The 26,920-nt window shown below is 40.7% G+C and overlaps 1 protein-coding gene across 3 annotated transcripts in view; it reads right to left on the bottom strand.

The window, feature by feature from the left end:
* Nucleotides 1–26,920, bottom strand: part of ctnnd2a (catenin (cadherin-associated protein), delta 2a) — a 211,176-nt gene that overhangs the window by 143,906 nt on the left and 40,350 nt on the right. For all 3 annotated transcript variants that reach the window (XM_086021036.1, XM_086021038.1, XM_086021037.1), the window contains exon 3: nucleotides 3,878–3,990. In XM_086021036.1, coding sequence (XP_085877162.1) covers nucleotides 3,878–3,990 — 113 coding nt within the window. The remainder of the gene's footprint in view (nucleotides 1–3,877; nucleotides 3,991–26,920) is intronic.

Genomic DNA, 26,920 nt, shown 5'->3' with positions numbered 1-26,920 from the left:
ATCACAGTGTGAACAGATGTTCGCCGGGATGGTCCCACAGCAGCGCTGTGCACAACATACTTTCAGCTCGACAATTCTGTAGGAGTACAAGGAGATGCCTGAATTGTTGGACTCAAGTCAACAATGGACAGAAAAGCTCACAACGTACTGACAAGAGCACACACCATTTATTGCTACACATAAAGAGGAGGTACAAACTCCACATGAAGGTAACTTGCGCGCTCTAAATCAGACGAGTGTCAAATAAATGTACGGGCCTTGTGCTGAACTATTAAACTTAAAGACCCTGTAAAGCAAAAATAAATGTCTTGTAAATTTGACACACCACAGATAAGTGTTGTTAAAAATTCCTGTCAAATTTGAATGATTAAGAAAAAGTCGCCAAGTGCAGCATATAAAACGAGGCTTCAAAATAGTGAAAATCAAGCACTGGTCTCCGCTCTCAAACATTGTGGACATGGCCGCTGAATTGAACTGTAGACTCTCAGGCCATAACAGCGGGTACACCAGCTAAATCTAAAATGCTCTAAAACATCCAAAGGCTTTAAAAAGGTCATTCTGAATGGTAGCCAGAATGGGAAAAATTGAACCGTGAACAGAATTGAAATAAATAATGGAGGGCAGCATTGGTGTTTGAATGACGTCACAACTTGACTGTGACTTTTTTTCTTTATTCTCAGACAATGGTGAACTTCAACATCACTCAAATACCAAATCGACAAAGTGAAAAGACCTTTTTGTGTCCATTTGAAGGTACATTGTTCACTTGTTTGTTGCGAATTACATAACATGACACGACTTTACAGTTTTTTTTTTTTTTTTTTTATCCTGTGAAGATTGAAAGTTTCCATCACAATGACTATTGAAAAATTGATGAGCCTACCCCAGCCGACTTTGGGCAAGATCAGCGCACACCCTGTCCCGGTCATCGGCCAATAGTCTGTGACAACAACAACCGCTCACACTCACATTCACACCTTTGGACAACTTAAAGTCTTCAATTAGCATCGTGCATGTTTCTGGAATGTGGGAGGAATCTGGAGTGCCAGGAGAAAACCCACGCATGCACGGGGAGAACATCCTATAAATGATAAATATCATGTTTCGTTGTTTTCTTGTTAGTTAACAGTCTTTCTGGTTAACAGATTCGATCGATTCGATTAGATCATGTCGGTGTACCTAACCCAAATTATTCCATTGTTTTAATTTCCTTAAAATGATTCTTTCCATCATTTTAGATGCAGTCTGCCATAGAGTGCCTATGGAAGCACGGGCAAATGAGAAGTGATGTTACAGAAAGGTTAGCACAACTTCACTGAATGCGATTAGATTGCCTCTAATCATTCACAGTCATATCACTACATGCTTTTATCTATACTAAGGCCGGGGACAATCGGAATAAAAGGATAACGTCAATCAAGGCGGTGAGACGAAATAAAGCCGGACAAATTCACACATGAGCTCTGGTGTGATGCACAGACAGCGACGTCAAACGCACATCACGCGTTTGAGTTAACGCGCATTGACAAGTTTAAGTGCACGCGGGGATCAACGTTGACTCGGCGGCATAATGAGCTCGCAGCGGGCAAAAGCGCAACTAATCCTCTAGATCTGCTGTGATTACCAAAGGATGACGCAAGCATGAGACAGCAGACAAGCTAGCGTTGCCACAAAACACACACACACACACACTGTACGTTCACGGAGACCTAATCAAAAGCATCAAGCAAATGTGTTCCAGATGGACACCACAACTTAGGATAAAAATGTTCAATAACAGCACTCAAATTATTTAATTATTAATTATTTAAGTATTTTTAAATGTATGGAAGCAGTTGGCCCTGTTGTAGTTTTGGAAGCAATAATGCATTTTGTACAATAGAATTTTTCCTTTAGTGTTGGTGGAATAAGAGGTGTGATGGAAAGGTTCAAGGACAGGTGTTTGAAAAGTTATATTTGAACAACAAACTACAAACAAGTTTTGCCCTTCAATATGGGGAAGGCGGTCGTGTGGCCGTAGGGGATTGCAACGGCTCTTCACTTGATCATGCCGCGGCTGCAGTGGCTTGACTTGAGTTATGTTCAATGAACGCCCAAAAAAAGAATAAGAACATTCTTATACTTGTAGTAATGTAATGTTGTTTTTGTTGACATTTTCAAAGGTTTAATTCGTTATACATATTTAATAAAACTGTATGGTTTCATTTAACCAGTCAAGAATTAAGGACGTTTACCATTCAACAGACTTGTGTTTGAATAACGGTGAACATGAAATCAATTATATCATTCAATAAACTGAAAAATGCAGAGTATTTTGGAGAGAGAAAGTTACTTTTAATGTACAAAACTTGTACCAAAAATGTATGGAAACGAGGTCCAAAATCTGAGGTACGGACCATACCGTCCGTGTGTGTGAGAGAATGCGTCCATGATTCAACCGAAGAAATCCTTGACAGAACGTGAGAAACTTGAGGCACCTCATCAAAATGTGGCAGGCTGGGAGGGAACGTACGAGCGCTGGTGGTAAACCGCACGGCGGACCGTCGTGTGCCTTTCAGCTTTTGAGTCTCAGTGGGTCCTCACCTCTCAAAACCTGCCACGGCTACTGATACACCGAGAGAACACTTAAGACTTCATGCAGTACGGTGGGAACAAAAAAAATGGCCAAAATCCTCTGGATTGAGTGTTTATCATCACAGAATTTTTTTGTTTGTTTTACACACATTTGTTTAAAACTATTTTTTCCCCAACGGGGGCAAAAAGACAGCTCCCCTCAAGTTTTTGTTCCATGGGGCTTTTTTCTTTGGCCCCCCTTTCAGGCTTGCGTACATGCACAATAAGTTGCCGGAGGGTGTCGGAGGGATGTTGCATTCTTATGAAGGTTGTCACTTTGACATTGCACAAGAGCTCAAAATAAAAAACACACTGCCAAAGAACACGAGGAGAAGAAGTTCAACTTTCTACCTTATTCACAATGTGCATTTTTTTTTTTTTCTGTTTGGAAGGAAGTTGATTTAATGTGAGCAGATGGCAAGCACGATATTCGGGCTGTTAGCATTAAACTGCCTCATTAGCATGTAGGTCACACTTATCTGCTCATCCATTTCTAACTTACTCAACTGCATCTTCGGAAAATAGGTTCAACAGCAGAAAGTTTGGTGCATTTCTTATGCTAATTTAAGATGGTGTTATTGCAAAACAGACTCCTGAAGAGAAGTTATAGGAGCAAAAATTGACAGTACCACCACTAGGTTTGTTGCTTAATGACCCCTTTCACAAACATTTTGACACCAAACAGAAAAGGGTCAACATAAAAGGGTGAACAAGTCATTCATTAATTGGTAAGCATTTGGTAGATTCTCTATGATTAATTTTGTTGATTAGTATCAGCAGAGGCGAGTCTCTACAAAAATGAACCACACCAGCAGATGTGGCTAAATGTCCACCTCCGCTTTGGCAAAACTCCTCCAAGCAGCATTCTTTCTGCTTTATTCAACAATCAGAGAGCTATTCCTGTCCTATTCAAGTTTTCAGTTTTTTATGCTCGTTGGCGCATCAACGAACAAACCACCCCCAAGAATCATAATGGTACTGCCCACCTGTCTGTCACCCACCATGACTTCAGACAGTCTTCCAACAAACGGGCGGAAAACAATAAACTGACTCAAATATGGCATTTTCTTACTTTTGTTAACAGTTTGACCTTGGCAGAAAGAACAAAATAAATGATATGCTAAGAGGTTTTCACCGCACAAAATAAAAGATTAGTTCTACTAAAGTCTTAGCCATACACACACACACACACACATGCTCACACTCACACAGAGGGAATAGGACACCCGATCTCCACACAAAAGAGGGGCTTTTTCTTTGTCACCTGATGCTGCTCATGCTGCCGGCCTCTGATCCCAGCTTGCATCTCTCTAGCTGGGTGGCAACAATCTGACGCTCAGCCTCAAGTTCCCGGGTCAGGCGCTCAAACTGCAGCTCCTGCAGAAGCACAGGGCGGACGTTAAACCGAGCACAGTGGGGAAAGGGAAGAAGTGTTTCTGTAAAACTGCGATTAAGGATAAGGACGGGGACATTGTTACGTCTCAATGGAAATGTTCATGAGTGGGCTGGAATATTAGCGCCCACTTGAAATACAGGTCAACAGCCAATTATGCTTGAAATAGCATGTATTGCGAGAGCCATTTGCATTATTTGGTGACACATTACTGGTAAATTGGTACCAGTGATTACAAATAAAAAAACAAAAAAACGAAATAATGGTCCCCGTCTGCAAAGTGTTTCTCCACATCATTTACATTTAACAGACACACTTAAAGGTCTACTTTCTTAAATCATGTAACATACTGCTCGAAAAGTATATTCACATGCAAATGACTTTGTTTAGGCAACGCGTGGCGTGATGCAATGTTTGCCTCGAGGCGTGACGACGGCGCGCAGCAATGCAACTTCTGAAATGAGGTGTCATCATTTGATTTCGCTTGGATGTGATTGGTGCGTGAGCGTAGGTGGGAGGAGCTGCGCTTGCTTGAAAGTAGCCCAAATGCAAAAATAGCTTGTTAATCCCTTTGTCGACACTGTCACTTGACTAGCTGAAGTGCTCCTTTTGAAAGTGTATAAATTAGTCCAATGAGCACTTTTGTGCAATTCCTCCATATACATGGATATATATGGTTGATTATTTTCTGCGTACTGTATATTTAGAACATAGTGACAAATAACACACAAGTTGTTGACTAAAGGCTTACCCGTTTGGCATGCTTTGTATATTACGCAATATATCAACAGCATAGCTATGAAACACATGGCACTTCACATACAAGTGAATCACACACACCACGGGTCAATACGCACAACTGTGGCAGTCCACCGCCCTTACACCGGGATTGTGCACGTACAACGCATGCGTGTGCACGTGTGTGTGCGTGCGTGCGTGCGTGCAAGTGAGAGAGGCACAGAGCGAGAGAGCGAGTTGTAAATCGCGCGTGTGCTGGTCTGATTGGTTTTCAAAGCCATTTGAAGCGCTGAATGACTTGATCCCCCAGTCGCTGTCTGAAGTCTCCAAGCTCAATCCCCTCAACTCCTCAACATTACAGCACAGTGCAATGCAATTCATCTCCCGCAACATTCTCAGGAAGCACTTATTCATCAATATGCACACTTTCTTGCCCCCTTTTCACATGCCTTCCACACACACACACACACACGCCTTCCACATATTACTGCTTAAATGTATGTACAAATGACACACACGTGTACAATTGTACACATGTATAAATGTATACATACATTAAATACATACACAAATAATACAGATGTATGTAGAGTATATACAGTATAAATGTACAGTGCATCTATATCAGTGCTTCTCTATTTTATTTGGCGCACCCCCCAGGAAGAATGCAACAGCTTGAGCGCCCCAACTCTCTACCGATATAGAGAGTATCATTTGTCTATAAAATTGGACACTTCTGCATAACACTGTCATTTTTACCATTTAAGAAAACAAAATAAAATGTCATACACATCAATGCACGACAAAGAAATAATAACATACTTATTAACATTGTTTTTAGTCTCTAATCACCTTTCTTTTCATCCCCGTCATGTTTTTCCATGATGTCTCTTAAGGGTTTTTCGCTGCACTGCATATATTCTGCTCTGTGCTAAAAAAAATACACCTTAAATAGTCCCTGCGCACTCACTGTGAATGAGAGCGCCACCGCCACCTACTGTAGTGGATGTGCAATTACACTTTTTAATCATTCGAGTACGCAAAAAAAAAAAAAAAAAAAACATGTCTGGGGTCACACACGCCCCCTAGCATCGCACCCCGAAGGGACGGGGGCTGGCCCCTCTATTTGAGAAGGACTGATCCATAACCATACAAGCATCTATAGCTATAATGTCTACAATACGAGAGACAGAGACAAGGTAAACAGCACAATGGTTGACCAGCACTTGCTCACTTGAGTTTCAGAGAAAACTAACTAGCGGGTCCAGTCGCCCCGGTGATTCGTAAAGTGAGGTGACGCTGCTAATTCGAGCGCGGTCTATTAAACAGCAAGAACAATGTCATTCGAAATCACAGGGGCCTTTATTTTATAAAGGAGAAGCCTGGCTTTGCACCTCTGCTCCTATTTTCCAAACGCTTTGTTGTCTTGTTTGCCACGGCAGCAAATCCTCTAGGTGTCAAAATGCAAAAAAAAAAAAAAAAAAAAAAAAGATGAATTATGGAAATTAATGACAATGCCTCAGGATGCTCTGAGCCTTCTAAGGTATCCCGGTTTAACACCTCACCACTCTGGCAAATAGGAGACCTGTTTATGTCATACCAGATGACAGAATTATAAATCTTCTTGTATTAAGTGCCACGTTGGCGATATGAAATTCAAAGAATAAATTCAAAGCTTTTGATGATATGGGTGACTAAATTCAAGTTTGAGGAGTTTTAGGTGATTTTAGTTTTCTGCCGTGATCAATACAATATGAACATCTCCTTGATTGACTATTATCAAAATAAAATATAAATAATCAATTGATCATGAAAAATAGCAAATTCTTGGAGGAATTTACATATTTGAAATACTTTTGACTTCTCCGAATGTTTGTAGCTGCATGACAGGGACTAAACTGGAACTATTCAAGCCAAAGTGAAATATTTAATAGAGTGGTAGTTGATGGTTAAATGCAAACATACCTGCTATCCTTTTTCACCAAAATTATAGGTAATTTTCCATGTTTAGTTTTATAGTCTGCATGTTTTATGATCACTATGGCACATTCTTTACTTGCAACAATGTGTGAATGAATGAATGAATAAAAGATGCCAGCAGTACAGGTTGGTTTTGTGATGGTTTGGTCAGCAGTTCGTTTGAAAGTGCTTTTAGCCTCCCTCGGCCTTCATCCAAGCTGTCATAAGACATTTTACTTTGAAGACTATTTTGATGTTCAAACATTGTTAATTAGATAATCATGGCAACAGAAACACTGTAAGAGTCAATCTGACATTGGAAGAGAAGTGAAGGAAATAACAGAGTAAAATCATGCTACTGTGCTAAATGCCTCAAATTGATTTTTGACCACCCAGATAATCGATCAAAGAATCAGTTGTGTTATTGTGCGAAAGGTTGGCTAAAGGAAGCAGTTGGAGCCCCGCCCCCCATTTTCCAAAGCATGGTACGTACTCAGCTTGGTACGGCTGTACTTGCTATCCAGACATTTTTTATACTGGCAATTAGGGCTGTTCGATTTTGCCTAATAAGAAAATCCCGATTATTTTCTCTCAAACCCGATTTTACGATTACGATTTCTTTGTAAAATAAAAAATAATGAAAAATTAAGTATTTTCAATGTCTTTTATTTAAACTTAATTTTTCTCTCTTTGAACTCAAAATGCCAGTCAATTTAATTTAATAGACACAGAACAATCCATTGGGATTAACAGCATTTTACTTACACAATAGATTTCAGATCTGTTCTCAATTAGATCAATAATGAAAGAAGAAAGTGCATATACCATCTGAAACGAAATCATCAACATGAGAGAAGGTAGACAGTCAAGTCTGCAAACCAAACAGTTTGTCAGCAAGTCGTTTTGCCAACCAGCAAGTGACTAGCCTTTCACATTTCTCCCTGGTCTTACTTAAATCATACATAAATCAATGATTAGTGCAAAACTGTCACTCAATAATACAATGCACTGTCAAGCTTAAGTACGGATGCATAGTCCGGCTGGCCAGAGGTCCGTTGTAGAGGAGAAAAAAAGGGACGCCTTTCAGACGTTGAGTTACTTGCTCACGGGTTGTATTGTACATGCGGGGCACACACTACACTACAGATCTATTTTTGCCCGATTTATTAACTAAACGCTCACTTGCCTGAGCAAATGGCAGAATCGCAGGTAACACAGGTGTTGTAGTTTTTCCAGACTGCGCGCTCGTGGGAGGAAGCGGAAATGCAGAGGAACGACGGTGGCTTAGATGCACCAAAAATAACAAAATCGAACGTGCCGATTTCAATGTTTTTAACATCGTTATATCCAGAAAATTCGGTTACGGTTCAAAATCGCTTAATCGAGCAGCCCTACTGGCAATAATACCTCTTGTGCCTTTGTCAGTCATTAAGCATTGCTGGTCACTCATTGATCAAAGTCATTGTAACATTTAGCTAGAAATGACACCTTCCAAAAAAAAAAAAGAAAGAAAACTTGCAGTAGACCAAACACACATCACACACAAGGATTTGCGATCGTAAATATTGCACATTTATTATTGTTGACCCTGATCATTTTCCATGCAGATCAGGGAGAGAACACAGAGAACCACAACATAATCGGCCAAGATAATTTTTGGGGAAAATCCAAGAATTGAGGGCTTTGCTGACTTTGACTGGAAGAGAAGAAAACTGCATAAATAAGCTCTGATTATTGGTTTGTGTGTACCCAGCTTTACCATGACAAAAAAGAGAAACTTGTTCTCCTCCAAATTTCCATTTTTGCTTGTACCGCTGATGTCATCCCGATGCTGCCAAAAGCCATGAGACAACATACAGTATTTGCATGTTTATGCCTTGATGCTTTTCTTGTTCTGCTTTCTGCTGCAAACGACTATGAGCTTCTCCAACGTCACGCGATACTTTGGTCATATTTTAATGTACATGATAACATTGTGGAAGTCCAGCGCTTATCACTTCAGAATGTATTGTATTCGGCCTCGACATGATTGGACGAAGCGCAGGATAACAGCCGCGGCCCTGCTATCAGAGCTTTGAATGGGATAAATAGCAGCCTTGCCCTCCTACTTTGTGAGTATAAAACCCCCAAAAAACAACGCGGCGCTTTCTGCACTGGAGACAAATGATCCTGCTCGCCACCATAAAGACGCTGCGTGGCGTCTGCGCTTGATGGTCTCTGTGTGTGTCTGAAGATAAGGCCCAATCATTATAAAGTGGCCTATGGGTAGCTATTAGCGGCGCTGTTTTTGGATGGGAGACAAAAGGCTATCAAACAGAGCTCTGACCTTCTCTTTGAGACGTGATGCTCCCTCTCTCAACCCTTCCCTCTCCATCCTCAATCAGCAGAGGGAAAAAAAATGAGCGGAAGGAAGGAGCGGAGGAAAAGGACGGGTGAATGCGAGCTGGTGAAAAGGTCGCACCGCTCTCCTCCGTCACCCCCCATGCATACTGAACAATGAACGCCGGCCCGGCCCACACACGTCACACGTTACGCTTTGCAAGGGTTCGCATTTCAGAGACTTATCCGTGCCCCTCCTTTTCGCCGTTTTAATGAGTGCAAAGTCGAGAAGGGTGGGTGGGCCAATACCTGGAGGTGAGGACAGTGAGGTGACTGTGGTGATGAAAGTCACACGAGATGATGGCCACAGGGAGGAAACTTGATGCTCCCACTTTATACATTCGAGATCAGGCGGGGAGGGGGAAGAAGAAAGGACCAGAACCATATGACCTTTCTCTCCCAAGTCAGCTACTGTTTTTTTTTTTTTTTGTTAGTTTTCTTCTATTTTTCGAGTTATAAACTTTGGAAAGTTAGCTTTTTTTTAGTTATCTGCTTTTTGGGCTCACTATTCTACTTTACATTTTAAATAACCAAATTGGTTTTCCTTGCCCGGCCGGATATGTCATCAAAAGAAAAGATCTTAACTCCGTAACCTGTGGGCTTGTGATGCCGAGTTGAATATTGATGTTATGTGGATGTTTTGTTAGATTATAAATGTGTTACATACAGATTATTTGTTGAATGCTTTGTTGTTATGTTGTTTTTGAGATTTTGGCATTAGTTACTGTCCTTTGAGACTTGTTATTAAGGGCTCCACAATATAAAGCTCAATGAAATCATATTGAATATTCAATGAAACTTGTATGTGCTAATCATAGTTTTTCCTAGTAAAAGTGTTTCCATTAAAGTGGAGGCGATTGTTTTTTTTTCCCTGCCATTGATTTCACTGAGTGCAAGTACAAATTTGAACCATACTTTTTTTTGGAAACTTAACATAAAAGTATAGCGACATTGGTAGAAAAATCAAAATCAAAAAAGTTTTGTCTCCCATCTTACTGGCATTTCCTGGTAAATTGTCATGAGATTCTTGCCATATATGATGCCGTAGATCACATGTGGTCGCCTCCCATCTCAATATTGAAGCATGATATTTAACTTGGCTAAAGACACAAAAAGCTCTGGAGTAGGCATGGCAAAATATATCTAGAACAGGGGTCAGCAACCTTAAATACTCAAAAGAGAAAGTTGGACTCTCACAGTAAATAAAACTCATTGGGATGCTTTTGTTTTAACTATATTTAAATAGATTAAAAAAAACTATAGTGTGTTGCATTTATAAAATCAATTCCCTATATACGGAGAACTTTTTTTTTTTGTAACAGAAATATTTTGAACAGTGAAAAAAAACACTGTTGATGTTTATTTTCAAATAATATGGTCAGTTCGAGTCCTCCTCCTATACATGAAATTAATGCCAAACTTACATTATCCAATCTCATTTGATTCATCCCAAAACTATTAGCTATCAATTCAAAATTAGATAGAAAAAAAATGTTAAACAAAAGCATTGCCTGCGTCTGTGTTCCATTATTTTATTGTGTGGAGCCGTATTATGCGAAGGTATGTTGATGCCTGAACAACGCATCAATGGAGGGGGTCGGCGGTTGCGGATGGACTTTTACCCATCGGAAACCAATCATCGGCGGGGGTTGCTGACGGAGAACAAATGCCCACCTGCCTCGTTTGGATGCCCCCCTGAGTTGCAAGTGGAGTCCACTGCTGCGGCGCTCGCAGTCGGCTGTCAACTTCAATTAAAAAGGACGATATCACTTACCAACGCCAAATACTGTACTGGATATATTTGCAAATTGATAGCCAATTAAAGTATTTATTTTTCCTGGTTAATGTGATATTTGCTCCTGAACCTCAGTGCTGTAGACGCCACATTTATCTTCACGCACGATTTTAAACTGTCAACTGAGGCGATATTTGTTTTTAATAGAGCTCAGCACATATTTTCTTCAGAAACTTTTCTTTTCTTGGATTTAGCCATGATCTACCTACCGGCGGTCGGATCGCTCGATAAATCTTGGCACCATAATCTTCAAATTTAGATTTACATTTGAAAATCGAACGGACTAAAATGAAACCAAGTTGAAATTAAACAGAGACCCACAGCAGAAGGCTCAAAGGTCACTGACCCCTGATCTATAAATTAAGACCTTCTATAGATGGCATTACCTCCTACACAAGATGGAACAGCGGGCAAACTGTAGTATTTATACTGAATTAGTCCAAAAACACTTTGTAAATCACTTTCATGCATGATCCACGATAAGAGCTGATAGCATATAAGACACTTCAGCTCAAAACAGACTTTTCACCACCAAGACTTGTACACTAGGAAAAACACGGATAATATTAAAGATGAATTCTCCAGGGGGGTTTTCAGCATCATCTCAAACGAAATGTGTTTCGTCAACAGAAAATAAACTGTTACACCATCAATGTAAACAAATATTTATCAGATACCGAAAGAGCGCTCATGAATTACTATCAGCATGTTTGGAAAAAAAAAACCTAAACCAGAACATCCAAAGCAGACTAAACATCTTGACAACTTCTAAGTAAACTTTCATCATACTTTTAATGAGACTGAACTAGCAGTGAGCCAGAGTCCAATAAACAACAAACTCAAACCCTTTTTCTATAAAAGGGAAACTAAATAGCCAGACTCTGAGATCCTTGAATAAACCCTATTCCCTAATCCCTATTCCCAGGTGCGAGAATTGAGCAGGTAGACCTGACTTTCCAGCGTCTCACACTATGTAAAATGATCTGAAGTGCAAAGAAATAAAATCCTTCTTGACAAGAAAGCTAAAACAGCTTCTTTAAAAAGCAAGCCACTTTGGGCTGTGGACGGACACGCTGATGTGTACAAATAGCGACTTTTGCAAAAATCCTTGTCGAGAACCCTGTCAGTTCTGTTTTGGGGCTAGCTGTTGCTTATTTAACTCAGAGGCGCTGTTCCAGAAAACAGCCTCAGAGAACATGTTGGAAATAGATGGAGCTTGGTCACTTTTTGGGAGGGATGATGTGCTGAGACTCTTTCATGCATCTCCGCTGAAACTCCGTTAAAAAATCTGTCTTGCACGGCGGACAGCTTTGTAGCCAATTATAGCATCCGAAATGTCTGATTTCATACCACCACGTCTCCTGTCTATTTTAAAGAAGATGTGGCAGACAATAGCACGGCTTACCTCTACTGTACGTAAGCAGCGATACCACCTCCGACTGTTGCACCTGGTTATTTGTTTTGTTTGACACGACTTTTAGACGCATCCAATCGGAGTACACCTTTCAAAAGGCAAGAGATCCGAGATGCAAGACTGCTAGCAGCTGGCCCATAACAGTTTTATATGCATTATAAATATTCAAGACAAACACACCAATACTCTGACAGATCTCCCCCTCATTAAATTATTTAGGAGCTCAGTGGGAAAAATGAAAACATCGCTCTTTGTCTCCGATTTCACTCTGACTTCTCTTATCCATGGAGCAGTCGCCTTTTCCATTGTGTGTGTGTGTGTGTGTGTGTGTGTGTGCGTACAATTGCATGCATTTGAGAGCTGTGAATAGGAAACTGCGAGTCTGGCCGAAAAAGATACGCATGGAGACTCAGCTTCCTCTGTCTTTATGGTGGCTTGCTGGTTACATGCACTATCCTGTAAAAATGTAAATGCTATGAGATTAATATGGCCTCTGGCATAAAAAGTGGCCTGATTTTGTTTTATTATTTTATTTTATAATGTCAATAAAGGCTCAAAGAAAAGGGATTAGCATGCAATTTTCGCAATCTAGAATGCAACATTGGCTGTGAAACACTAAAGCCATTCAAAGTGTCTGCTTAGTTTAATCCAGTGTCAAATTAATGTTTTAATGCATGACAAGTACATGGATAAAATGTGCTCTGAATTATTATTATTGATTTTCATTTCAGCATGCAGTAGAAAAATGACAATTTATTCCATTTTGACTACAAACTTGAAATGTTAAATCTTTATCTTAATAGGTTCAAAAAAGTACATGTTTGGATACACTTGAGAGATTTAAAGCCAGTCGCAATTCAGGCAAAGGCAAAATGTTTAACCATCATTTAGGTGTAGGTGCAATTCATGTCATATTTGCCCTTGTTAACAAACACGTATATGCAAACTAAATGGCAGCACCTTAAATGAGCTGCAGCTTTTATTCACATCATTTACCTCATTAGTCCATCTCCTAAATAGCTTTTGCATGTGTGATTGAATGTGTGTGTTGGTCAGGAGCTTTAGTGATTAACTCATCTGCGATTATCCCCCCCCCCCCCCACCCCCCTGTAACAAATTGTCTGGATTTCACGTACAGATCACAGATCTGAAAACTCTTCCCGAGAGATGCAGTCGGAAAGTTCCAAAGTATTTCACTTGTGATGGATTATGCAATTACCGGCCATTGTTTAAGACTGCCTATTCACAGAACTCGTTCAATATTAGAAACGGGTGAACAAAAATCACAGGCCACAGCATTAGATAGACTGCTGTAAATTGTGGTGGGGAATTACAGTGCATTATACAGAGACGTGTTTGCGCTGTATTTTGCCCATCATTTACCTCGGAGCTCATCACAGCTGTGAGAGGGCAGTTAGCTTAGCTTCTATGCAAGCGGCAGAATTACAATATACACTGTTCATCTTGTGCCAGGTTTTATGCGACAATTGCAGCTTATAATAAAGCATGATTGGTTTATTGGTAAATCCACTACAAGCCTATAATTGAAGTGCGGAGACATTTATCGTTTGCGGTCTACTGGCCTATTGTATAGACTCGAAGACCATCATGTCAAGTGCCATCCAATTTAATGTTTGTATTTGATGTATAATACATCTGTGGGTCTTGGTCTTTACCTAATAGACGGGGCTCGTTACAGTGAGTCATATCATTTGTCTTCAGCAACCATGATAAATGATCAAAAATGATGGGGAAGATATTTAACTGTCTGACTCCAAATATTGATTAAATCAAATGCACTATATGGAGCAGAAAACCCACAGAACGAGCAGTAATGAAAAGAAGAGCGGTGCTCACCATCGATAAAAACGAAGCTGAGGTCTTTCCAAGGTCAAAACTCTTCAGATGCATGATCAATGGAATTGTGTTTTGAAAGGCACTAGGAATCCCGACACTGGATTAGGAGGAAAATCGATCAGGGTCTATTGCCCCTGGTCTATTACAGGGCGGGCTTTCACGTGCAGATGTACATCAGTGTTCCGCGGCAGCGTCACGGTTCATGCACCCCGAGTATGGATTTGGCCGTAGACAAAATGTCATTTGGAAAATGTCATCGCCTAAATGCCATTGCGGCTCTGTATGTGTCCAATTTTGTGTGTGCGTGTGTGTGTGTGTGAATGTTTTCCCTCATACTCAGACATGCTATCATAGCCACACTCCGTAAGCATGTGTCAGTTCTGCAGAACTTTCCTTTTTTCCTTTATAAACTCGTTATCGGGCTTCTGGAAAGTTTGCTGATCGTTTGAATCGGGTGTGTTAGAGGAGGGAAACCTGTAAAACAGGCTAGATAGGGCCTCTTGAGGAACGGACTTGGGAACCTGCTGGCGATGCATTTCGATAAGTACAGTAAAACTAATGTTGGTGGTCTGTGTAGTGATGAGAGGATAGGAAGGACAAATAAGTAGAGAGTTGTTTGGGGGGCATGGATAAGTAGATATCTAGTCAGGGAAGTACAGTATGTAGGTATGGTGGGCAGGTAGGCAGGCTTGTAAATTGGTGGCTCTTTGAAATGATAAGTAGGGTAGGTGGTTCGGTAAGTATTAATTTGGCCCAGCAGGATAGAACAAGACAGATAAGGTGAGAGTTAGGCATTTACAGACCATAGAGCCATACAATATCTGGGGTTTAAGTTTATGAAGGCAACCTTGCAGTTAGGTGTAGTTTAAACTAACGCATCCCCCTTACACACACACGCACAGCTCATCCCACCTGGAGTTTAGCAGATTGTATTGGTAATATGGAGTTAAAATAGTAAAGCTGTGGCTGATTTGTGATGGGAGGTGAAACAAATACTTTGCGAAATGAGCAGCCAGTTGTGCGACAGAGAGCTAGCTTGCTGCTAGCTCCCCAGCAGTCCAGACGACTTTGACAGCTCAGACTGTTCTTTATAAATATTTATTCTTATTTAAAATGAATAAGTCTTCTAGAGAATAGGGTCCAAACAGTCACCACTTAATCGTTTGCCACATGTTGCTTTTAGACTGGCCGATTTTCTGAAACCGGACATGGCCAGTCACTGAAATAAAAGAACAGTCTCGCCCCTTTTGCTCACCGTCTGACACTGTAAACCGAAACCAATTCCAAATACCTGACAAACTTGATCTAAATTAGCACTTCTGTGTTCGCTGACACTATAGCAGTGAACGTCAGAGGAGTCGTGCTTTGAAGATGTCCCTGGCCCAACAGATAGTAGGTGTTTGGAATTGATGGGTTGCAAGGTTTGGAGGATAAGTAGGAAGGTAGGCGAGATGGATAAATAGGGGTTATAAGTAGGTGAGTAAGACTTGGAAAGAAGTCAGGGCGAGTACATCTGTAAAACCAAGGGTGGGGTCAAAAATACTCCAACACTTCAAATTGTTATTCATGATTCTCGGTGTGTGATGTATTCATTCGGCAAGAGCAACGGTGGCCTGCGGACTCAAAATAGAGCTGCATTTTTAAATTTTTCAGACCAGCTGGGGAAGTCGAGTTGAGTAAAACCGAATATGTAAACACTTGTCTCAACATTTACTGGCAGCTCACCTTTGAGGCTTGTAGACTTGGCTTTACTTGAACAGCACTGGTTATATATATATATATATATATATATATATATATATATATATATATGGAAGAAGTGTGTGGCTCTATGAGGCTGCTGCGTCTGGAAAGCTTGAAGTTGCCCAGAAAAAAAAAAAGGACTCTGAACATAGGAGGGTCCAAATAAATAGTCCAGCTCTCCTCCATCCCACCACATGATGTGAGAGTACCCTAGGGAGGCCCCAAAGGTCATCCATCCACTAGCCATCACAAGCACTCATGTTGATAGATTAGCCAGGTCGGGCACATGCAAAGTGCAAACCATTGCATACGCACATGCCAACAAGTGCACTCAAGGAAAACGATTTTGTAAACAAATATAAAGGCTTTCTAGGCAAACAAAGATGAGAGAGAAATGCCTATTGGGAGAGGCATCCAGGCAACAAATTTGCCATTGGACGTTGCTTGAAGACTGTCATTAAAACGTCTCTAGTATAAAAGCGACACTTGACCAATTTTTTGGGTGGAGGGATTCAGAGAGAAAAGCCAATAGCAAACATTTCTGGAAATGTTCATAAGGCAGAGGAGATGAGAAAGGAGAAAACACACACACAGAAAAACACACACGGCTCTATTCGCTTTGAAAAGACGAGGTCACTGACTATGCTGGCTTAAGGATGATCATGTGTGTGTGTGTATTATTCTCGAGGTAACCGTGAGCTTGCGATCTGTTTTGCCCTCTGAGTCACCCAAAGTCTGGCTAAACTGCCGATTGCAAGAATATACGGCATGCATTTTAAACTTCTGCATGTTCGCTGAGTCAAACGGGACTGTCCGGGCATGTGTTCCTGAGTCTTTGCGTGTGCGTGCGCGCATTACACACATTATGTCGGTCCCCAAGCCTAAACGGAAGCGACAGCCATGACAATGATAGAATCGCAGACAGGCCCTTCGGCGCAGCTTTCTATGATCGGTAAAGGGCTTAACAAGCATCTCTGCCAGCTCCTTTCTTTACAGTTCATTCACACTATTTAAATAAACCACTCACAATTCAAAACAAGGCCTTGTGAGTATGTGTGGCCCATTCACCATAAAATGAATTAACACAATAGTAAATGCAAACATATTCCTGCATCTGCAGTATACTGAAAAAGCAGATTTTAGATAATTATCCAGATGTCATGTGCAAAAAAAAAAAAACATGCCTCTCCTCTGAACATGTAGATTAAATGATGTACCGAGTGTGACATATCATTATGGCATTAAACATGGAGCACTCACAGTTATGAGATAATGAAGGCACATTCGCTATATGACAACAAAGAGAGCGAAAAAATTCCATGGTGGTTGTTTTCAGAACATTTGCATGAGTGACCACTAAAATATTAGTTCATTCATCTAAAAACATAGTTGTAAAATATAGGGGGAAGGAAAGCTAATCAGAGACCTTTGGTTAGAAAACTTTAACAAAAGACAAAAACAGCTACGGCTTTTATCAACTCACCAATTTCCGTGGAAAAAGTACGATCAAAGCATCAAACAAGTTTGCATCCCGCCTCACATACCACAAAAAGATACCTCGCAGGGGGAGGATGGTAAAAAGCTTCAAAACAATGAATTTAATATGGTGTTTGAAGAACAAACATTTGGTGCAACATGGTGAGATTTTGAGGCTCACGGCAGAGAATTAAAAAGAAGGCAGACGGAACGGCAAGCGTCAAACGGCAGCTTTGGTCACAGGTGCCCGTATGAGTGTGACAGTCAGATGGCTAAACAAATAACCCCAAAAATAATTGAATTCAACAGGCTAAATGACGAGCATTTCCCAGCGGTGGGAGTCACCGGGTTCCGCCGTCTGCTCTCTCAATTGAAGTCTTGCTCGACGCTACCTACTTGCAAATATTAAAATACACAGATGGAGGGAGCTCCACAAGAGTATACTAAGAAAGCTTTTCATCCTCTGTAAGTTTGGTCCCCTTTATGACAAAAAAAAAAAATCTTATACATTCTCAGCAGAAAATAGACTCCGATTTCTGTTGTATTTTATGAAAGCATTGTGATTGTTTTAGTCTTTAATTGAAGTAAGAAATTGGCAAACATCTGCTTTTACTTAGGAAAACAATGATCAACAAACTGATTTTCTCACGTTACAAACCGAACCAGTAACCGAATCATAACGTGTATGTGCATTTTCAGCACTGTCAATTTCAAATAATGTCCTGTGTGAGAATAAAAGAACGGAAATTAAAAAAAAACATTTTTTCATCTTTCATTGATTAATCGGGAAAAAAAGACATTAAGCAATTATTGGCAGCTGTAGGATGATGAAAACTTACAGCTAATCCATGTGGTCGGAGCAGATCTCACTCATGGATGATCATATCGGAATCGGCGGCATAAATTCAGAATAAACGACCCCTACCACGCGAGTAATGTATGGATATGTCTTTTTTTCTTTTTTATATTTGACTTTCCTTTTTAAACAGCATTGCAACAAAATGTGCTATAACCACTGTCCTTGGTTCCACTCAGCTCAAATACTCTGCGTGTTGTCTTATTCTTGAGTTGTCTCTTTGCTAGTGTGTAGGACTATCATTAGACTACTATTATATCAATAATATGCCTCTGCTTGATTTTTTTAATACAGCTCTGGTATTAGAGATCTAACTAGATTGTGGAGGTTTACTTAATTAACATTTTTCTTCAAGGAATCAAAAGATATACAGTGTAGTGAAATCGCCTGGATATGAAAACACACATTGCGTAACACAAACACAAATTGTTCATATGTAAGTGCTTAAAATTGAGACGTCTTTGAAATGCAACTGCGTCAACAGATGTGTCAATATTGTCAATATTGATTGATTCCTGTAGTCTGAAAGTAAACAAGCCTGCACCATATATTCTACAACTGTTGATGATATCTCCGGCCTTTGAACGGCGCGTCTCATTTGCAGGTTGTATACACAAACAGAGATATAATCTCCAAAGGCAAACAGAAAGCTGGCCACTGTGCAGTAATTGGCAACAGAGAGGCTGTCGCCGAGTGGAAGACGAACACTGTGGCCATGTCATCTCATTAGAGAGAGAGAGAGAGAGAGAGAGAGAGAGAGAAAAAATGAGGAAACGCTTGCAAGAGAAAGCCAGAGGAGAGAGGCAGGATCTAAACTGGGGGAGGGGTTGAAAGATAAGCTAATGCCGAGAAAATCTGCATGCAAATTAAAGGCAAAAGGCAAACAAACAATCCCACACAATCACACGACGCATGACGGAAGGGCTGCATGACATTGTTGATCAAGCAGTGGATCTGCATGTTGCACGCGACAATCTAAGTATGTATCGACTTTTGTCGTGCGGGTTCATCTCATCTTATTTAAAAGAAAAAATGAGAAGTTTGACACACTCCAACTGAATGAATGGAATGGATATTAACATTCATATCAAATCCAATTTCATACAATTTATGAACCCCTCCCTAAAGCTACTTTCTCATATGTTACGAGAGTCAGTTTCACATTCCTTTATAATACATTGTTATCCAAACAGCTGAAATATTTGAAAAGCCCAAGACTTCACCTCTTATGAAAAGAGACTGTAAGTCCTTTGCACAGCAAAATGCATGTTTGGTACTCCTAAGTGGGTAAGATTTGTATGCAAACAGTATCAATGCAAATTATTGATGCTTTTCAGAAATAACGTAGAGAAATGACCCCCCCACCCCAAAAATAAGATATTGAAAAAAAAAAATGTGGCTGTATATACTGAGAAAATTATTAACGATGAAAGCACAGAACGTCCTTGGAGTCCATGAAAACGGTGCATCCAAAATGTTTATCCAAACTCTGTTCGGATTAAAAAAAAAAAATGTCCATGTAAACATAGCGAGTGATCTATCAGCAAATTACAACATTATAACCAATCCCCCAGCCGGTCCGTCTGATCAGATCTGTGTAAAGTCTAATAATTAGCACAAATAATGTTTAAATGTTTGAAACCACACATCGATATCAACTCTCCAATCAACATTTAGACGGATGAAAAATATTTTGCTCCTATTGAAAATGGCCACGAATTGAAAAAAACTGCTGTTGATTTGCTATACTGTATGTGCCTCCAGTGTATGCTCGCCTACAGTATATCTGGCAGATGTGTGTGTGCGTGCTCGCAAATGAGAGGAGGTTCTTAACTGTCAAGTCTTCTCCCCCTCTTGGCAATGCATCATTAGGTAAAAACATGACTCTGGGCCCCCCAACCCATACTGAGGGTGATGACAGCTGGAGGAACGACGGGGGGAGGGGAAAAAAAAAAAAAAAAAGCAGGAAGTCAGGGAGACGTGCATCGCATGAATTGGAAGACAGAAGTGGGGAGTTATGCAGGGAAGCCAAGGAGAGGAAACAATATTGGAATACGTAAACGTTGATATCTTTGTACATCTTCATACATTTCTTTGATCAAATCTCATTGATGATGCAAGTTTGTGCATGCCTTCATAATGAAAAAGATACTCAATTGCAATGGCATTTCAAACAGTTGGTGTTGTTGAATATGTTTTTCAGCCATAGTGTAGTCATAAAGCGTCGCAACCAGAGTTGTTGATGTGCTTAATGTTGCTGGGCAAGCGGGTGTCTTCAAGACAGCTTCATAATGACTCAGTAAGCCTTTAGAAGTGTTTCCGCTGGCTCATTTTAACCTGCAGGAGTATCCTACAGTCGGTGTAATGTGCACTGCTGCCAATGACGGCAAAAATTCTCCCCGTGTCTCGTTTTTGGAAAGGCACCAAGGACTGACTCATCCGTCGCTCTGCCAAGAATCACTGCTGTCACCGACAATGACGACCACAACTAAACCATCTCACGCCGCTAAATGGCACAGAAAATAACTATGTAATAAAATGTAAGGGGTTTGACTGTCTGAATTAAAGACACAGAATGAGCACGTGTGGTCGTACAGACGAGTCAACTAGTTGACTTGCCGACTTTGCAAGTCGAAAATGACGTCGTCTAGTTGCTCATCACGTTTTTAGCCCGCTTGAGGTGCGTGCAGTGTTAGAAAGTAAGAAAGAATCAATGAAGAAGAAAAAAGCCAGGCTCCAGCAGGATTTTCAACAATTTTCCCATGTTGCCAACGTAGAAGGAGAGCGGGAAAATGTTCCAGCGCACACAAAGAGGTGGGTGATTATTTGCAAACACCGCAAATTCCCACCATGCAGAACCTGCTGCACTGGTGGGCCTAGAACGAAGATAGGTTTCCCCTGATGGCCGAGTTGTGAAAACATTACCTGGCTGTCCCAGCGGCAAACAGAGCAAAAAGTTTTTTGGGGTTTTTTTTCCCCTCTGGTTGGAAATACCATCACTGATGCTCTTGTGTTCTGCGTAGGACCTCAGCTCATCTGGGATCACTCCATTAAAGCAGACAAATTATGAAAATAGACTTTTGTATTGCTTGTACACAGGGCTCTGGAGTGCCTGCCCACACATCAAGTGTGAAATTAAACAACCAAGTAAATCTTTTATTATGCGTCTATTTTGGAAAATGTGTCTGTGAGCGAGCCAATAAGCACATTCGGCCCACGATTTCAGAATTTACATAATAATTGCCTCCCACAATGAGTCTCTCCGACCATGACTGGGCAGCCTGGCTCCTAAATCTGCCATTGTCGAGCGATGGTCAGCAAAATCACTTTCATGTCAAAGGCAAAGGTAAGGAGAGCTGCCAAATTTGCACAGATTAGCTTTAGTTAACAGTGTTATCAGCATTCGTTTTTGATAACAGTCATATACATAACAAGTCGCTAAATATAGCGATAAAGTCACTAACATGGTAACACATAGACGGCTCACTTCATCACAAGGCCCTAGGATCACCACTGGATGTCACAGTAATGAAAGTTATTTTTCGATTTATATGACCATTAACTCATTCACTGCCATTGACGAATTTACTTGTCTTTTCACAGTCCAGCCATTCAATCCCAGGAATTTATATATTTTTTCAACTTTTGCCAAACGTTAGGGTTAAAGAGGGTCTGAAAATGTCTGGCAGTGAATGAGTTAAGAATATCAAAATGTTACTTTTAAAGTTAATGTATTTTTTCTATGTTGTCAGTTCTCTTGAATAATGTACTTCTTGTGCATGATTTTCGATGAGAAAAACAGTTTCAAATTCCCCCACATGCAAAAAATTAGAAATAAGATGAAAGGAGGGAACGTTTTTATAACCTATGACTAACAAATCATCAATACTCTGTTTACTCCAAACGATTCAGTCTGTTATTTTTTTTATGCCAGATGCTACACGATACTACTGCACACCCTTTGACTTGTGTTGTCACTGTTTGTGAAGGGAACATGAACACGTAACACATAACGATGCGAGTAAAGCTTAGGTGTGGGTAACACGCAAACATCTATCACAGAGTGAAGTGGAACTCTAGGTGCTGAGGGATGGTCACAGGGTGTAAGTGAGGGACAGCATATAAAGAACGTCTATGCTGGATGCAGCATGTCCCCTATACAGTATTTGTCGTGTGACCCCATCCCTCAGACTCAGCACTCTGAAATGCTGAGCTCGCATCCTCTCCTCCACAAGCACACGGACACAAACTGACCATGAACATCCTACAACATGTACATGATAGCTTTAGCAATCGAGTCAAAAGTCACATTTTCAATTGCATCAACAACCTCGCCGGTCCCCAGGTACCTGCAGGGCAGAAGCAAACTGGCTGTGCAGTGAGCAGATGCTGAGACACACGCAGTCTACAATCACAACAAATTTGATGTAAACCACATGTGCACTTCCATTTCTGCTGTTAATCTCGCCAGGGGCAGCCTGAGCATGCAAAGCAGCATACATTACTTCCCCTCGTTCCCTAAACGTACATATTGAATATTTTCTCTTCATGTGAAAAAAATAACAGCAGGGAGACCTGAAACAAGCCAGCAAAAACAATTCTCCCGCACGAAATAAAAAAACGTCATCCCTCACTTTCAAAAGGAGATCCAGGGAGAAGTGATCACCACGCAAAAAGTTGTCAACACATCACTTTTTGTGATTTGTGTAACTTGTTTTATGGCTTCTCATATGTCGGGGGACTGGCTGTTAGTTATTATGGTATTATCGATCAGCGCTGTCAAAAGATTAGAGGAAAGTTATGGCTGGAAAATGTGCTGCCCAGCGTAGGAAAGGTTGGTCTCAGCCTCAGGTCATGGGTCCTCCAACCGGATAAATACCCAAAAGAGGAAATACTCAGTAACAAAACCATTCTGACAAGCCCTGATCCAAACCTTGTTGACATCTGTGTAAGAAGCTGAAAACACCTAGAGCTGTTCCTTCACCACCTTCAAGCTGTTAGCTCATGAGGAGTGGCAAAAATTTCCTACGGGACCAATAAAGTATCTATCTATACCGACCCTTCTTAAACACAGACACATCCATCTCACTGACAGTGACAGATATCGCTTATGGGCAGCTACTGTCTCAAAAGGTTGTGCAACAAAATAAGAATTGAAGGCTATTCTCAATTTGGTCGACATATCATTTATACAATAGATATGGTATCAATGATGAATGAAAGGATAACCAGAGTCTTGCCTACGATTATCCACGCGTCTGCTTTTCACACTTATCTTGCTGAATCCATGTTAGGTGCTGCAAAGAGCATCCATTTTGGGCGCTGTTATCTAATTGACGGCTGGGCAGAAAGCACTCTAGCGTTTTGGCATTTGCTCCAAAGTCTGCAGAGGGCACGAGGGACAGACATGTGAGTGAGAGACAACATGCATGAACAAAAAAAAAAAAAAAAAAAACACTTTTGGCTCTCCCATTTGAGTGAAACCCAGAATCCTAAAATTAGCAATCCTGAAGACCCAACTTTTTTTTTTTTTTAAACACTTCAGTCTTTCTATCAAACTGATTTCTTTGTCCCAAGTAGCATTCTATTTCTGTCACCTCAGTGCCACCTTTCCGTGTATCCTTTTAGACCTTCCTGCCACCTCCGACCATGCACCCGCATTGCGTTGATCTTGTTCCTTCTCTTTCACACATCCAAGCTCTTTTCATATCTCCGGAGGCCTTTGCAAGCCTGAGTGTGCATGTGCGTGCGTGTCTATGAGTACCCGTAAGTGAATGTGTTCAACAAGACTCTGGGGGGAGTCGTGAGCGATAAAAGTCAAGATTCATTAGGGTGTGACGAGGAAAGAGAGGGAGCGAGGAAGATGACATGCAACAGATCTGCTTTCACACGCACACAGATGACTGCGTGAGCATGGCCACGTTCGCTGGCCTCCAACTAGGGCGCCTCAAACTCAAAGCGAAAGGATAAAAAGACAGACCGAAAGAAATGTCAACAAGGCTTTCTGGGCAACAGATATACATTTGAGTCATGTTCAAGTTTAGCACAGTCGGGTAGCCAGAGAGAAAAAAAAACAAGACCAAATACCATTAAGGTTGTAGAGCAGCCTTCCTCCACAAATAACGTGCCTGTGTTGCTGACTGAATTCAGAGTGACACATTGTGCTGTCTGCTGACTTACCTTTAGCCTCTTGAACCCACAGGGTAAACACTCACTCCTCTGCAGTCACCCTGTCATCCTTTCATCTTCCTCACTTGCAGAATAACAGGCATTCCCCTTGTGTTGCCTTCGATCCGCAATTGAGGTCTGCCTTCCTGCTGCATTTAGTTGCAACTCCTACTTGTGAAATTCAAAATCATCCGTAGCTGCTAATGTGCGTGAGAGTGATTGTTTGTGGCTCAAGTCAATTGGCAAACGCCTCCAGCTCACCAATGTGAGAGCCCTTTTTGTTTGGTTGAGTGTATAAAAGTCTTCCTGTGGCCTTTCAACAGTTAAATTTAACAACTTGGTCATTAGGATGAATAAAATGACCTGGCTACCCTTGGTCACGAGCCACGTAGACGTGCCTCGGCATCTCCTGTGCGTCACACAGGAGCCCGTGATGTAAACAGCTTTGCTCATATTTTCACACTAGTTATTACAATTTCTGGATTGCAACCTTGTAATCAATGACAGAGATTATCGGCGCAGAGCTATTGCAAGGAGATGTGACAAGACTGAAAAAGTTGCATGAATGAAGCGATAGTAACTGTGTCTACTTTGAACGTTAGGCCAAAAACATATCGAGTAGCTCTCCAAACAAGTTACGAACAGAGCACACGAACTCTTAATTGTATTTTCATGGTTTGCTTTGGAAAAAGTCAATGTGTCACCAAGGATAAAGGAGAGCTGCATTTCTGTCGAGCTGGTTAAATGTTATTTTTAATGATTCTCTCGCAGCCAGGCATACACCGAGCATGGGAAAATTAACTCTTCCAACATGTTTAGGCTTATTTGGAATCAGGACCAATTTATAGTCTGGTCGCGTTACTTGTGGTGTAGTGCAATGACCAGGTGATGATCGGGTTATTTTACTGTGAAAATACTTTCCCATGGACTCCCTAAAGTCTGAATTCCTTCTCAACTTGTCTGTACAAATTAGTTGCAGGCAAATTACTTGTCTGGCGGAGTAAGAATCTGAAAAAAAAAAAAAAACTTGCAAATTTTTGTCTGTCTCTTTTTATTAGTTATTTTTGTGTCTCTTGTCTTGTTAATTCTAATCCACAAAATGTGATATGAGACACATGCCCAAAAGTGACAGTACAGTGATGTGCCAGTCTATATTATGGCTTACCTACACTGCGGGACCGTGAAACTTTTGTGTGTGTGTTTTTGTTTGTTTGTTTATTCGTTAGCAGGATAATACAACAAAAACACATTACATTTTGGTGCACATCTGAATGACAGATAAAAAGACATCAGATCCCAGAATCATGTTTTTTAATATTTCGAGTAATTTTGCTCTTAATGACAAAAGACTAATATGCCATATGGAGGAGGTGAAAATTTACTAAGAGCAGAAAGTCTTCTGACTAGCATTCTTAATGAATAAACATAATGGAGTTATTCATATGATTGGTGTGGCATAGTATTATTTCCACAGTCCCTTGCGGACAACCCTCCCTCACTTGGGTGAAACCACACAACCACGTGGAGAGCATAGGAAATGAGTCCAGATTCCAAAACCAAAACATGTCAAATGCGAGGCAGACGTGCTAAGCACCATGCCACCCACAGACACAATTATTTTAATAAACTGTCGTTAAATCTTCAACAGTATTGTATTTTGTGGATTAGAGGGAGAAAACAAGAAGAATAAAAAAAAACGAAGGACAAAACGCTGAGGGTAAAGGTGAGATTTTATGAGAGAGGATAGGTGTCTGGAAGTGAACGGGAGGCAATGTGGGCTGACACCAAGTTTAGGTGGCTTGAAGAAACCTCAGCTTGAGTTTGCATCAACAGAAACCTAACCTTTGTGTGTGTGTGTGGGGGGGGGGTGCGTGTGCGTGTCTGTGCATGTAATCATCAACTCTTGGAGACAGCAATATTTCCACTGTCACTCATCGGGTCCTCTTGTGGTCTGGCACAAAAAAAAAAAAAAAAAAAAAAAGAAAGAAATCAGGTCCACATTAACGGAACAATGTTAAAGTCCCTGCGAAGTGAAAATGCGGATGTCTTAAAAGTAAATTTGACTCATCACAGAGGAGAGTGTTGTGTCTAGGGGTGGGACGGTACACTTTTATCCCAATCCGATACAGATCCCGATACTTAGGAAGCGATCCAATACGTATTGCGATACTTAATTTTAAAAAACGGAGGCACGTGTTTCCAAAGTTTTAATTTAAGTGCCATTTGATTCGAGTGTCACGATTGAAAAGTGCATAAGCTGTTCCAGTAACTGATCCTGATACACAGGACGGCAATAAATAAATTTCCATTCACACAGCTCAACTTTAAGGACCTCAAATGTTCCGAAAGTATGTTATAGAATGTTCAAAACATAACATAAGGTATCGAAAGTGTTGATACTTCATCAACATATTGATACTTAGTATCACGATACGATATTTTTTCCTAACCGTAGTTGTTACCAACCCTGCCCCATTTGAATGATTAAAACAAAATTAGAGGATTAGAAACAAACTGATAATTCACCTT

Source organism: Filicampus tigris, chromosome 21, assembly GCF_054856515.1.
Source record: "Filicampus tigris isolate MCC_2025a chromosome 21, RoL_Ftig_1.0, whole genome shotgun sequence".
Classification (NCBI taxonomy): Eukaryota; Metazoa; Chordata; class Actinopteri; order Syngnathiformes; family Syngnathidae; genus Filicampus; species Filicampus tigris.
The sequence above is the reverse complement of the archived record's forward strand: the minus strand, read 5'-3'. Positions and strand labels throughout refer to the sequence as shown.